This window comes from Cetorhinus maximus, chromosome 6 (assembly GCF_964194155.1).
Source record: "Cetorhinus maximus chromosome 6, sCetMax3.hap1.1, whole genome shotgun sequence".
Lineage (NCBI taxonomy): Eukaryota > Metazoa > Chordata > Chondrichthyes > Lamniformes > Cetorhinidae > Cetorhinus > Cetorhinus maximus.
This window is the reverse complement of record NC_135884.1, coordinates 19,135,004-19,149,708: the sequence shown is the minus strand read 5'-3', so window position 1 is coordinate 19,149,708 and position 14,705 is coordinate 19,135,004. Positions and strand designations below refer to the sequence as shown.

The window sequence follows — 14,705 nt, the reverse complement described above, 5'->3', positions numbered from 1 at the left end:
AAACTATCCCAAAAGCATTCTATGAACTCCTCATCCAGGCTACAACTGCTAGTCTGATTTTTCCAGTTTATATGTAGATTAAAATCACCCATAATTTTTGCTGTCCTTTTATCACAAGCACCCAATATTTCTTCTTGTATACTTTGTCCTACATTGTGGTTACTGTTAGGACCCAATCCTTGTCATCCTGCAGCCTCTCCCCGTAATGACTATCAGATCATATTTATTTACTTCAATGTGCGTTATCAATCAATTACTTTGTTAAGAATGCTATGCGCATTCAGATGCTGTGCCTTTAGTTTTATTTTTTTGTTACTTTTGTAATGTTTAGTCTTGACTATTGGTGTATCCTTAGATTCTATCTCTCTGTTTCTTCATGTCCCTTCATATGACCCTTATTTCCCATATTACTATTATGGTCTCCTGTTTTGAATCTACCCCTTGATTTCCCACATATACCCAAACTTGATGTCTCACTCCCCCACCTTGTTTAATTTAACTATTAAAGAGGACACATCAAAAGTGTCAACACTTTCTTAGCAACATTACCTTGTCACTATAAGTTTGTGACCTTTAACAATCATTGTTGCGTCAGGTTTGCCTTGATCTAAGCCAGGGCGAATGTTATATATCTCAGCATTTACTTCTTGGTAAAACTGACCTGTATCAAAATAAAGATAAATTAATTTGACTGGAAAGTCACAAACACAATATTGTAGTGATTGCAGGATACCCAAGGAGAATAAAAAAAACTTTGTTTATTCTGTCAGTGAGGATGACTTAATGATTCATAAGTCGAAATGAGTTTAGTAGAAGTTGCTAAATTTTGTGATTAAACCAAAAATTTCAGTTTTCTTCATTAGTATAAAATTAATTTAACAGTTAATTTGGTAATTCAATTAAGTTGATTTTAAATAAACTTTGGAATAGATATTTCCAAAAATGGTGGCAAAATAATCATTTCCATTAGGTATGAGTTCTGGAATTGAAATCTCCTTAATCAGGGTAAACTATTCATTTCACTGTTCTTTTCACAAATGAGTGATTGAACTAATGTGAACATTTACTTTTTGACTCTATGCAGTGACACAAAACTGAATAGTTGGTGCCAAAATCATATTGTGGTCACTGCTACCAAGGGGTGCCTTCACTCTGAGGTCATTAATTGATCCTGCCACATTACACAATGCCAAGTCTAATATAACCTGCTCTCTGGTTGGTTTCAGAACATGATGCCCTAAAAAACTATCCCAAAAGCATTCTATGAACTCCTCATCAAGGCTGCAACTGCCAGTCTGATTTTTCTAGTTTATATGTAGATTAAAATCACCCATAATTATTGCTGTCCCTTTATCACAAGCACCCAATATTTCTTCTTGTATACTTTGTCCGACATTGTGGTTACTGTTAAGAGGCCTGTAGACCACTCCCACTAATGACTTCTTTCCCCTACTATTCCTCATTTCCACCCAAACAGATTCTACATCCTGATCTCCTGAACCAAGGTCATCTCCAACTATTGCACGAATGCCATCCTTGATTAACAGTGCTACCCCTCCACCTTTACCTAGCTTCATATTCTTCTTGAATATCATATACCCCTCAATATTCAGGAGTGAATGGTTTGAGTGAAGGATGGAAATTACTGCTCTTGGGACATATATTCTGCAGTCATTACGAAATATAGTACCGGAGTAAAATAGTTTTTTGATGCAAAGAAATTTATAAAAGCACTTCACCATTGTACAAAAGCTGTATCCCCTTTTAGAGTTGCTCAGTGCTTAACTGTGACTTTGCAGGTAATACAGTGAATACGCTACATACCGAGTAATCCATGGGTCATATTTGAGAGCCTGTGGCTGTCAAGTGTATAAAATCCCAGAAAGTCTCTGTGTAGAGGATGATTTTTCCAGACCCGGTGCAATACAATAACAAATGTTGCATTATCTCCCATTGTTAGTGTGAGATTCCTTTCTTTCATGATTGAAATGGAGAAACTAGGAAATGGACATTAGAGATGATAAGTTACACAGTTTCAAAATATTGATATCCTGAATATTGAATAAATATAAATAAAGCTCTCAAAATTGTCCATTTTAATAATCTATTTCCAGGAAGCCCCACTCAATTGGTCTGTGGTGACTATCCTTCTGGTTGGCCCATCCAGATAGCAAGGCTCAAGTAGATGCTGGTTGTGCACCCCACTCTCACCTCAGTGGCAGGTTCGAAGAGCTCTTTGGCCTCAGACTCCATTTCTATATTCCTGTTTTTCCTTCCTTACTACAGGCTAATGGGCATTCTCCATCCAACCTCTTCTTGAAAGCTCCATGCACTTGATCTAAGATTCACTGATTCAGTGAAGCACATCTTTGAAGTTGCACCTTAAAATTTTAATATTGGAAATGATTATACAGCCACACCACCTCCAGGATTGTCTGGTCCTGCTGAAAGCCAATGGACTTTTGGCTGGGCTGTGAAATCTCCTGTGGCGGGCCCTGCCAAGATGGGGCTGGAAAATCCTGGTCATTAGTTCTACTTTTTAAAGAAAACAAAGCACACTTTGTGTAGGACTTCAAATGTGACTCAGATCAGTATCTGCAAGAGTAACTGGCAATTAGAGCAGATATATGGAGGGAAAGGAAAGTTGCAAAGGAGAGAAAAGCCTGGCATCTTGAAAGCAGGGAGGACTGCTCCTAATGCAGCATCCTACCAACATCAATATCAACCAAATATGAGAGATATTAGTGCCCAAATCCTAGTAGGGCAACCTGAATATTGAATAATGTCATAATTTGTTGTATGGAAGGTGATTTGGGACATTTCTAGATGATATGATAAAGCATTATGAAAGTTTCTTTTAGATTATTAATCATCACAATTTTTTTGTGAATTGTTAGTGCAGAAGGAGGCCATTCAGCCAATCGACAATCAGCCAATTGCACCGGCTCTCTGTACGATCATTTCATCTGGTGCTATTCTCCTGCCTTCTTCCCGTAACCCTGCATATTTTTTCTTTTCAAATAACCATCTAATACCTCTTGAATGCCTCGATTGAACCTATCTCCGCCATACTCTCAGGCAGTGCATTCCAGACCCTAACCACTCGCTGTGTGAAAAAGTATTTTCTCATATCACTTTTGCTTCTTTTGCCAATTACTTTCAATCTGTGACCTCTCGTTCTGAAATGAATGTCAATCAAATTAACCTTGTTTCAGGTATTCAATGTTATGGCTCTTCATTTAGGTTTGATATCACAATAATATTGCAATTCTGCCTTATGTGTAATGTTGACTTCTCGGTTCTTATTTGTATTTTTGCAAACCTTTTTCCATTACATGTTGTAACAACTATAGCTCAAAAATTACAAAGTTAAACTGATGTCTATCAAAGGGCATTAGCTGTACAAAATACATTGCAAGTTTTTTAATGAGAATTAAAGTAAATGAGTAATTGAAACTTTTGTTTCTTGGCTATATTTGTATTTAGGTTGCGACCAACTAGTTTTTCAAACACAAATGTAATGCTGCCGTATTATTGCATAAACCGTACCTCTCTTTTGTTAAAGATGCTGTTGCTGACCAGGGAAAAATAATCTTATTTTCTCCATGAAAGATCGTAATTGTTTGTGTCGATATTTCAACTTTCACATCCATTTTCTTGTTCCTAATTCCAAACTTTCCAAAGTATGTGTTTATTTTCTTGTTAGTTTCAATTTTCTTCTCTCCAATCAACTGTCCATTTACCACGAAACCTGAATGTAAATTTAAAAACACATTAATGAATGTTAATCAATTGTCAGAATGTCAAGTTAAAATCTGGAGAACTGATGTTGTTAATGGGAAATCCCTTGTCCAATAGCTCTGACATTTCTAGAAAAAGCTCCTTTTGATTTTATTTAAAGTTACATTGAGGATCATTAACAAAGTTGACAAAATTCAGGCTATTAAAAAAACTAATCGCAAATGCTGGAAATTCAAAACCAAAACATAAGACCCAGGAAACACATAGATTAGTTAGTTCTAGCTAAGGGTTCCATACACAAAGATCAACACCTCTCTTGTCTCTTTTTGGATGCTGATCCATTTGCTCTGTATTTCCAGTGTTTTCTGTTTTCTTATGAAAATAGACATCTGTTCTCTGAACGGAAGAAATTCCTGTGGAAATTTTACCTCACACCTCAACATGCCCTGTTAATAATCTTCTATAGATGCAGGGGACTTTGAATAAGAAATATTTTTTGTACATAAATTGAATTGAAATACATGATACTTATATCTTTTCTATAAAATTTTCAGTGTTCTAAGCAGTATATATAATAAATTCTTACAGCACATATTTGGTCCAATTGATTTTAAATCTACACTGGTTTGAATCACTACAAAAACAATAAGGATGGTAGGGGTTCAGTGGAATGCCATGATCTCAAGGATGGCAAGGTACTTCTTGCAGTTATAAGGGTACCTGAAGACTACTTCAGGGAGCCAATGATTAAAAATGAGGGAAAATAATGAAGAGAAATAGCGGGTGGAATTTTCTGGGCCCATTGGCAATGAGCTGGGAGGCAGGAAGGCTGGCAAAATACTGTGGACCCAAAGTCATTCTGCTGGCATTTCATTGTGTCAGCAGTGAGAAAGCTGGCAAACTCAGATGACCTCACACTGGACATTGGGGGGAGCCTGCCTTTTGGGCACTCCATGGCTCACAAAGATGCCCTCCCTCATCCTCAAAGGGCAATGGCTGTCCCTCTGGCCACATCCCCACTGCCGCCAGCAATAGCAATCCCCTCCTCTTATCAGAGCCTGGCAGACTGGCCCCAGTGCCCCCAGATCCCACTTAACCAGCCTTAGATGGTGCATAGCAATCAATGCATTCAATCCTCTAGGTGCAGCCCCAGCGCTGGCCACTTCTGGTGGGTTTTTTAAAAAATCATTCATGGCATGCGTGCTTCGCTGGCTGGGCCAGCATTTATTTCCCATCCCTAGTTGCCCTTGAGAAGGTGGTGGTGAGATGCCTTCTTGAACCTCTGCAGTCCATGTGGTGTAGGTACACCAACAATGCTGTTAGAGAGGGAGTTCCAGGATTTTGACCCAGGGACAGTGAAGGAACGGTGATATATTTCCAAGTCAGGATGGTGAGTGCCTTGGTGGAGGACTTCCAGGTGGTGGTGTTCCCATGTATCTGCTGTGCTTGTCCTTCTAGATGGTAGTGGTCATGGGTTTGAAAGGCACTGTCTAAGGCGCCTTGAATTCCTGCAGTGCATCTTGTAGGTGCTATACACTGCTCCCACTGTGCATTGGTGGTGGAGGGGGTGAATGTTTGTGGATGTGGTGCCAATCAAGCAGATTGCTTTGTCCTGGATGGTGTAAAGCTTCTTGAGTGTTGCTGGAGCTGCACTCATCCAGGCAAGTGGAGGGCATTCCATCAGAATTTTAACTTGTGCCTTGTAGATGGTGCACAGGCTTGGGGAGTCAGGAGGTGAGTTACTCGTCACAGGATTCCCAGCCTCTGACCTGCTCTTGTAGCCATAGTATTTATGTGGCTAGTCCACTTCAGGCTCTGGCTAATGGTAACCCCCAGGATGTTGATAGTGGGGGATTCAGCAATGGTAATGCCATTGAATGTCAAGGGGTGATGGTTAGATTCTCTCTTGTTGGAGATTGTCATTGCCTGTGTGGCACAAATGTTACTTGCCACTTGTCAGCCCAAGCCTGGATATTGTTCATGTCTTGCTGCATTTGGACACGGACTGTTTCAGTATCTGAGGAGTCGTGAATGGTGCTAAACACTGTGCATTCATCAGCGAACATCCCCACTTCTGACCTTATGATGGAGGGAAGGTCATTGAAGGTCAATGGTGGCGCTGTTGAAGCTGCTGAGAGGGCCGGCAGCTCTTGGGGTGGGCTGGCAATCCTAATAGGATGGCAGCCCCGGCAGTCGTCACTTAATTGACATCCACCAGAAAAATGTAGCCCCGCATCCTGCTGCCTATCTAAAGCAGGCTTTCGGCCCCAGCTGCGGGACTTCTGCTGTCTCCAAAATATTCCCGCCGTCAAGTGAATTATTCATCAGATTTGTACAAAACAGATGTTAAATTACGCCACATCATAAAGTTAAAAGCTTTGCACAAGACTGCCAGTTCAAAAGATTGCAAATGAAAATCTGGGTGCAGCTGACAGTTGTGTTGAAATATGGAAAGCATTTTGATAAATCTGAGGCTTTGATTTTTTGCACCATTCACTTAAAATAATAACTGCTATTACTTCCTCGTCTCCTTTGCTATCAGATTTTCCTTTACCAGCCAGGAATGTGGGGAGGTCAAACAGTAAAATTCCAGAATGGCCAGGTTTAATGTCATTGTAGCAACTGCTAACTCAGGGTACGCTTCTGTTTTATAGCAATGCACTGCTGTTTTTCTTTTCTTGTGACAGCTTGTGACAGAGCTTGCACATACCTGTATAAGGATCTGTGACCAGATTTAGAATTGCACCTGGTTTTCCATCAATGTTGAAACAAATGGCATCACTGTGATCATTTATTGAAATGATAAAATGAGGATCGCTGTCAACTTAAAAAAGATGTCAAAGTTTTAGAACATTTAAATCATTGCCACCTTTATATAAAACATGTTTGAGACCATAACACTTCAACTTCACACCTTGTTACAGATGTAAAAGAATACTGCAGAAAAATCAGACATTTCCTTCCATGTGTTCTGAATTTGGCAGGGAGCCAGGGTTTAAAACAATGGGTCCCGTACTAAATCTCATCTTGTGCTTAAGAGAAATAGATCTCCAGTTGTCTGTGGGTATTTACAGTCAAGCGATTCTGTGGCCTTAAAGGGTCACAGTTCCAGTTTAGCAGCAGAATGGTAAATTGTGCTCTTACAAGTAAATTAAAATATTGAATTTAATGTTCTAATACATAACTTAGTCTGTACTTTAAAATTCTGTGAATTTAATCATGCATTTATACTTATTGAATATAGAGACATATTAATAATTCAAACATTTTCTTTACAAAAGGGAGACATTAAATGAATGCAAAAGTGAATTGTGTTTATTTTAACAAAATAGACAAAATTGATAGGAGCTATGTCAGAGTTAGCAGTGTAGCAAATTATGTTGTTTTGTGATTTTTTTTCTCATCACTCCATTCCTCAAGATTTTGAACCTCACAGAGGGATAGTTATCATCTGCTCTCTGGCACTTCACATAAGTGGCCTTTCTTCATGTGGGTCAAAGATGTGATTGCAGCTTTTTTAACCACAGAGAGCATCACACTGATATATCATCAATTTGACATCTGCATGTGAATATTGTCAAGTGAAGCTCACTGTATAGTGATCAAGACTAATTCATTTTCCCTTCCTTAGTGCAGCAGCGCTAGAGTCAGTTAGAGCACTACGGATTAAAGCTGAGATGTCTAGGTCTATACATAATAAAAGCAGAAAATGCTGGAATAACTCAGCAGGTCTGGCAGCAACTGTGGAGAGAGAAACAGAGTTAACATTTCGAGTCCGCGTGACTTCTTCAGAGCTTTGCTATTATTATCTCTAGGTCTATGTTGCTTAGTTATGCAATGCTTTAAAAAAACCAATAATCAGGCACCAAAGCCTTGGAAAAGATCTAGAGGAGAGCTACAAACATGATTCCTAGCTTAAGGAACCTAAGTTATTGAGATAGGTTTAATGATCATGGTCCATTTAGTGTAAAGCAGTGTAGGCTTAAAAGTGACTTGATAAAGGTCGGTTCAAAGACTAATCCAAAAGACAACACCTCCAACAATGCCTCAATATTACTCAGCACTCCCTCAATACTACTCAGCAGGATCAGCCTAGATTTTTGTGCTTAAGTGTTTGGAGTGGGACTTGAATCCACAACATTCCAACATAGAGGCAAGAGTGTCATCAACTGAGCCTTACATCCTATATGAATGCACATGGTTCAAATGTTTATTAATTTTTTTTATTTCTTCATGTGATCTGGGCATTGCAGGCAAGGCCAACATTTGTTACCCATACCTAATTGCCCTTGAGAGCAGTTATGTGTGAACCACATTGTTGTGGGTCTGGAGTATCATAAGGATGGCAGATTTGCTTCCATAAAGGACATTAATGAACAATATGGGTTTTTATAACAATTGTTGCTCGTTTCATTGTTACCATTACTGAGACTAGTTTTCAATTCCAGATTTATTTTAAAAAGAATTTAAAATCCAGTGGTGGGATTTGAACCCCCTCCTTCAGAATATTAGTCAGGGCCTCTTAGATTACTTGTCTATTGACATTATGATTACACCACCATCTTCCCTTATTAATATGACTATATGAAACAATAAATGATTGAAATGTACCTTACCAATAGCAAAAGCGGGAACGTGATCTGTGGAGGAAATTAATGTGTAATCAAGTAAGTAAAGTAGCTTAAAGTATTTTATCCACAAACATCCTTGCAGTGTTTTCTGGGTTACATGGGAATAAGTATATTGATCAGGGCGTGCCAATTAAAAAGATCATTAATTTTGCAAGTAATTAAAGTAGATTTATTAAAAAAAATGGTTTGAGATTGTTGAATGATTTGTATTTGATCAAGAAACTATTACATGTTTACAGCAACTTGCCACAACTCAGAAAAATCTCCATTATACAATTTTTTAAAAATGCATCTAGCATGTATCCAAAGCTGGGGAGATGGGGGCCTTAAAACCCAGTCCTAGCTGCCAATTCCAGATTCTTTAAAATTGAATTCCGATTGCACCAGCTAGGATGGTAGGACTTGAACCCAATCTCCCAGAGCAATAGTCTGGGCATCTGGATTTCTTTTCCAGTGACATTATGATTACACCACCATCTTCCCTTATTAATATGACTATATGAAACAATAAATGATTGAAATGCACCTTACCAGTAGCAAAAGTGGGAAAGTGATCTATAGAGGAAATTAATGTGTAATCAAGTAAGTAAAGTATCTCTGGGCTGAATTTTCTGTTTGGCGGGGGTGCAGAGTGGGGGCGGGTGCGGGCGGGCGCAGACCTGATCGCTGCCCGCGATCTCCACGCCTCCATTTTATGCGGGCGTGCCAATTAAGGCCAGCCCAATGTAATACCTGACTCAGGAGGATAGCAGGAGTGGGTGGGCGGGGGCAGGAGTCCATTGCCCGCCGGGTCTAATGGCAACCTGGCGGTCTGTTTATCAGAAGTGCTGGCCGACTTTGCAAGGCTGTTCCCAATGTCACAAGTGGAAAGGCTCACCAGAGGGCTTCTGGTGAGCAGGCCAGACGGGAGGGTAGGCCAGCGGAGCAGGCGAGGCTGGATGATAGGGCTGCTGGACAGGCCAGGCCAGAGGGTAGGGCAGGGGGCCAGTGTGCCCTTCGTTTCTCGGATGACTGCCTTGCTGCCCCCCTTGAGGAGGTGGCAGCATGGCGGGAGGTACTGGTTCCACAGGATGGGAGGAGGAGGCCCCCCCCCTACATGACAAAATGTGCCTGGGAGAAGTTAGCGGAGGTGGTGAGCTCCCACGATGTGGTGCGGCGCACCTGGCTCCAGTGCCACAAGTGCTTCAACGACTTGTTGCGCTATGGTAGGGTAGTACCATGTCAGCATTGGTCATGTAACCCAGCAGGTCGGCCAACCCCCCTGTTGCATCACCCACTCCCCGCAAGTCTGAGTGTAGGGACTGCATTGAATCATTGATGGTATTTGTCCTTTGCTGGGTGAGCAAGCAGGTACTGCCCATGCTGAGGTCAGCCTGAGAGGGTGATGAAGAGATGTGTATTGCCCCCACAGCATGTGTTACACTGAGGACCACATGACTGGTTTGGGGGCAACCTGGAGGTGCTGTTACTTGGCGCTGTGTTTGAACTCCAGGACGTGTCCAAGTCAGGGCGATGAGATGGTGGGAGGGGAGCTTCAAGGCGGCATGGCAACGAACCATATACTGCACTCTGTGCTCCACGTGCTTATGCCTCCTTGCTATGGAAGGATATACTGTGTGGTGCCTAATGTGATGTAGGCAGCATGTGTCCAAGGGGGGTTGGGGGATTGTGGAACAGGCCTAGCATCTTTGCGTGAGTGTTTGGCAGCAGCAGGGTGAGGAGGCTCTGGAGCCCTGATATGTCCCACTCTGGTTGGGGTGAGCCGTGCGCGAAGAGAGTCCATGTGCAATTTGCACAAATCAATGCTCTTCTCTCATTTTCAGGAGAAGGATGCTCATAATGTGGCAGAGCATGCAAGGACTGGCGGCGGCCAGGCGCAGATCGCCATTCATAGCCGCTTCGAGCAGGAGGCCCTGGATCTGGAGAGGCGCCATGCACCAATGTCCAGGTATTTATGCCCAACAGTGAGGTCAGCATTGTCCTCCCAACAACCATAGCACTGTTGAATGTTAATTGATTCAAATTTGCAACATGGCTTGACCATTGGTTATGGAAGGATGAGCGCATAATGATCTGGGGGACAGAGATAGACTTTGACATTGTCTCCACGTTAACTGATCCACTGTCCTTGTTCTTCCTCTCAGCATCATCTGAGCAAGGCCGGGAGGAGGAGCAGCAGAGGCCCCCTCTCACACCTGAGGGGCCTGAAGTCTCACCAGCGTCACACCATTTCTGCAAAGCAGGCACCAGTGCAGACACTAGCACCTTGGTGGGAATTCGAACGTTGGCTAGTGTCCCGGGGCACAGCGGTGAGGCACTTCACAGTCGCTGGAGTTGCTGGCAGAGACAGAGAGTGCCCATGGTGCCAGCAGCCGAAGGATTGCAGGGGACCAGGCACATGCTCAGTCGGTGCCTGATGATGTGCCTCTGGAGTCGTCCACAATGCAACAAATGCAGGAAATGCGGCCAGGTGTGTGGGAGCATCTGGGGGAAGATACATGAGGCTATGCTTGGCTTGGTCTCTGTGGTGGAGGAGTCTACGTGGACGATCGCCGAAGCAATGAGCCACATGTCTGAGCCCCATGCATTCTGCATGCAGAGAGTGGTGACTCTGTGGGGAGGCTCCTCCAGGACACCGATCAGGGCTTCCTGGGGATGCGCTCGGACCAGCAAGCCCTCACATCGGCATTGACTTCAGCTGGTCAGTGCTAGTGTGGGAGATGGCTTGGGCATCAAGTTTCCCAGCTCAGTGCCTGTCCATCCACGGTAAGCAGGGAGATCTGAAACGACCCCACGTCGGCGGAGCAGCTGCCTGTCATCTCTGCGGGCTCCTCTCAGGGCACTCAGGATGAGGGCAGCAGCTCCTCCGCCCCTCTCCCAGTGACCGAAGCATCTGATGAGGCTGCAATGACTGGGGAGATGCCAGCTGTGGAACTGGCAGCTCCCTCCCAGGCCAGGCAAGCATTGGCTCCATGGGTAGGAGGATGACTGCCAAGGTCATTGAGGCCAACAGGACAGTAGAGTCAACAGGCTGTCGCAGATGCCACTCTGAGCGATGGGGCAGCACCAAGACGTAGCACCTGGAAATGAAAACATAAGGCACCTTAGGCACACCATGGGTTTTTCACTGGTGCTTTTGTGTTGGCCTGAGTTAAGGTCCTTATGATTGTTTTTGTTTGGTAACACTATTTTCTACTTTTTGGAAAAAGTTGGTTTGCTTGACAGAATAAATTCAGATATGTCACTATGGTTGAGGGTGCCTCTTTTCTTCTGCATGTGTATAGCTTCCAAATGAGTAATGAGTGCTTGGTTAGACATTCAGCTTTATTAACAAGGCCCTTAGTGACTGTTCCTAACCTGGCAGATTTTGCACTTAGGTGTCGAGTATTAAGCCTACAACCCAGGCTTGTCCTGGTGGTCCATCTGTGTTGTGCTAGCTGAAGGTTCGTTGGATTAAAGCCTCCCAAGTGTCCCTGCCTCCCTGGAGTATGCCCGGGTCAGCGTCTAGCCCCTCAGCATTTCACTGTGCATGCTCATCCTCGGAATCACTGCTGGACTCATCGTGTGCAGCCGCAGCCACTGCGTTGACGTCTTCATTGTCCACTGCGTCCCCCCTTTTCAGCGCAAGGTTGTGGAGAGCGCAGCATGCAACCACTATCACCAAGACATGATCTGGGGATACTGGAGTGCGCCCCCTGAGCGGTCCAGGCATCGGAAGCGCATCTTGAGAAGACCGATGGTTCTCTCCACCACAGCCCTTGTAGAGGCATGGTACTTATTGTACCACTGCTCAGCTTTTGTTCTTGGATGTCAGAGAGGCGTCATGAGCCACCTTCTGAGGGGATAGCCCTTGTCACCCAGCAGCCATCCATCAAGCCAGGCTGGAGCACTGAAGAGCCCCAGCGCCTGGGAGTGTCTGAGGATGTAGGCGTCGTGGGAGCTGCCTGGGTACCTTGCACAGACTTGCAGAATCTGCATCCTGTGATTACACACTATCTGCACGTTCATGGAGTGGAAGCCCTTCCTGTTGACAAAGGCACCGGGCTCACCTGCTAGCACCTTGATGGCCATATGTGTGCAGTCTATTACACCCTGGACACGGCGGAAGCCAGCAATCGCCGTAAAGACTCTGGCTCGCTGTGTCTGGCCTGCCTGGTTCCAACAGTAGTGGATGAAGGTCAATGCACGCCTGAACAGAGCGTCTGTAACCTGCTTGACACACGTGTGCACAGCTGTTTGGGAGACACCGCAAAGATCACCCACTGGCCCCTGGAAGGAGCCAGAGGCATAGAGGTTGAGGGCAGCTGTGGCCTTCAGAGGCACTGGCATGGGGTGTCCACCCACACAGTTAGCGGAGATCTCAGGCCCTATCATCTGACAGATATAGTTGACTGCCTCCCTTGAGAGACAGAGCCTACTTCGGCACTGCACCTCGGACATATTAAGGTAGCTGCTTCGCTGCCTGTATACCCTGGTAGCAGGATAGTGGCGTCTTCTGCAGCCCCTTCTGCCTTGGACTACCTCTTGGACCTGCGCCCCTTGTGCCTGCGCCCGTCCTCCCAAAGGTGGCTCCCCTGGAGGCTGAATGTGCACTCCTGGCCTCCTCTCCCTTCTCACCCTCCCTTCCTCCTCTGAGGAGCTGCCTCCTGTGGACAGTTGAGCTCCCATTCCCAGGCTAAGGGAAGGCTTCCTGAATCCTGCAGGCCAGAAAAGATTCATCACTGCAGAGTGCTGACCTGAAGGTTAAGAGTCCAGAAAAAGCAGCTGGTATGCGTTTTGAAGTACACAGATCACACAGGCAAGTTTCAAAAACTTTCAGAAATAAATGCTTGACTGTGCACTCTCGCGACCCCAGTGAGCCCTCTTATCCCACCCGTGGATGAGTTTAATACAAATGTATCTTGCCCGTTGTGCCCGTGCACCGAGCTGAAGATCACACGGGTGCCAAAAAAATTTGCGTCGATTGGTGCCCCAAGGGCCTTAACTGGCCCGTTAAATAATGGTGGGCACGTATTGGACATCATCGCAAGCCCGCCCAGCAAAATATCGTGATGGCGTGCGGTGACGTCAGGACACTTGCCTGACGCCACCGGGCGTCGTTTTAAGCGCGGATGTGCCGGGTCCAACCCCGCACGCCAAAGCAAAAATTCAGCTCCTCAGGTATTTTATCAATGAACATCCTATAGTATTCTCTGGGTTGCACGGGAATAAGTATATTGATCAGGGATGCCAATTAAAAAGATCATTGCTTTTGCAAGTAGGTAAGGTAGTTAAATAAAAAAGAACAGCTTGAGTTTGATGGGCGATTTATATTTGATAAAGAAACTTTTACATGTTTAGAGCAACTTGCCACAACATAGAAAATATCTCCAAATGAGATGTTTCAAAAAACATACTGTAAATTATTTTGCACTCTCAGGGGTGTTCCTCAAATACATTAAAACTTTTAAATGTTTATGTAATTTCAAAAGGAAAATTGCATCAAGGATGTATCCAAAGTTCCAAGGTAAGGAAATTTCCAAAAGAATTATGTAATTTTTAAAAACGTTGATTGAATTCAAAATTTAATTATTAGCTGCAGATGATTCGATTGCTTCGAAAAACTGAAAAGATTCTTTGAGCAGTTTGATAGTTTTGTAATGCTTCTTGGTTTGCAGTAAATACATCTGCAAGTGTGGCTCAAAGGCATCAGACCTCAAAAGTGTCACACCTTTAAAGAATTACATCTCTATGGGAGAAAAATCATGATTGCTACAAATAACTACTTTTGCGCTAATTACCTGTCAAGTGTTTGCTTGAATAAATATGAATGTTAAAAAACAGTTTCCTTCACTTGGCCAATGGCAAAAATGAGGGATATGTGAACAAAGCAAATCAAGGGAAGCATTTCCCCGTCTCATTACAATTCACAACCAGCCTGTCCCACTGATTTATCCTCACAGGGGAATCATGCCACAGTTAGCAGTTATGCTCTGGCACTTGACCTAAGTGACCTTTCCCCACATCTGGGTCAAGAATGTAATTATCTGCAGCTTTTTTAACCATAGACAGCATCACAGCAGACACTGATCCTATCCTCAATCTGACACCAGCATGTGAATATTTTCAAGTGAAGCTCACTGTATAGTGATCAAGACTAATTCATTTTCCCTTCCTTAATGCAGCAGTGCTAGAGTCAGTTATAGCACCATGGATTGAAGCTGAGACCTTTAGGTCTATATGTAATAAAAACAGAAAATGCTGGAAAAACTCAGCAGGTCTGGCAGCATCTGTGCAGAAAGGCAGAGTTAACGTTTTGAGTCCGTGTGACTTCTTCAGAGCTTTGCTTTTATT

General features: G+C 43.7%; 1 protein-coding gene across 4 annotated transcripts in view; it reads right to left on the bottom strand.

Moving 5' to 3' along the window:
* The window catches only part of LOC144681604 (inter-alpha-trypsin inhibitor heavy chain H3-like), a 106,959-nt gene that overhangs the window by 5,332 nt on the left and 86,922 nt on the right, over positions 1 to 14,705 (bottom strand). For 3 of the 4 annotated variants that reach the window (XM_078543338.1, XM_078543336.1, XM_078543339.1), the window contains 5 exons: positions 8,358 to 8,381; positions 6,452 to 6,565; positions 3,550 to 3,751; positions 1,825 to 1,997; positions 550 to 661 (listed from right to left, as the gene is read on the bottom strand). In XM_078543338.1, the coding sequence (XP_078399464.1) occupies positions 550 to 661; positions 1,825 to 1,997; positions 3,550 to 3,751; positions 6,452 to 6,565; positions 8,358 to 8,381 (625 nt within the window). The remainder of the gene's footprint in view (positions 1 to 549; positions 662 to 1,824; positions 1,998 to 3,549; positions 3,752 to 6,451; positions 6,566 to 8,357; positions 8,382 to 14,705) is intronic. The other variant, XM_078543340.1, reaches the window with a different exon arrangement.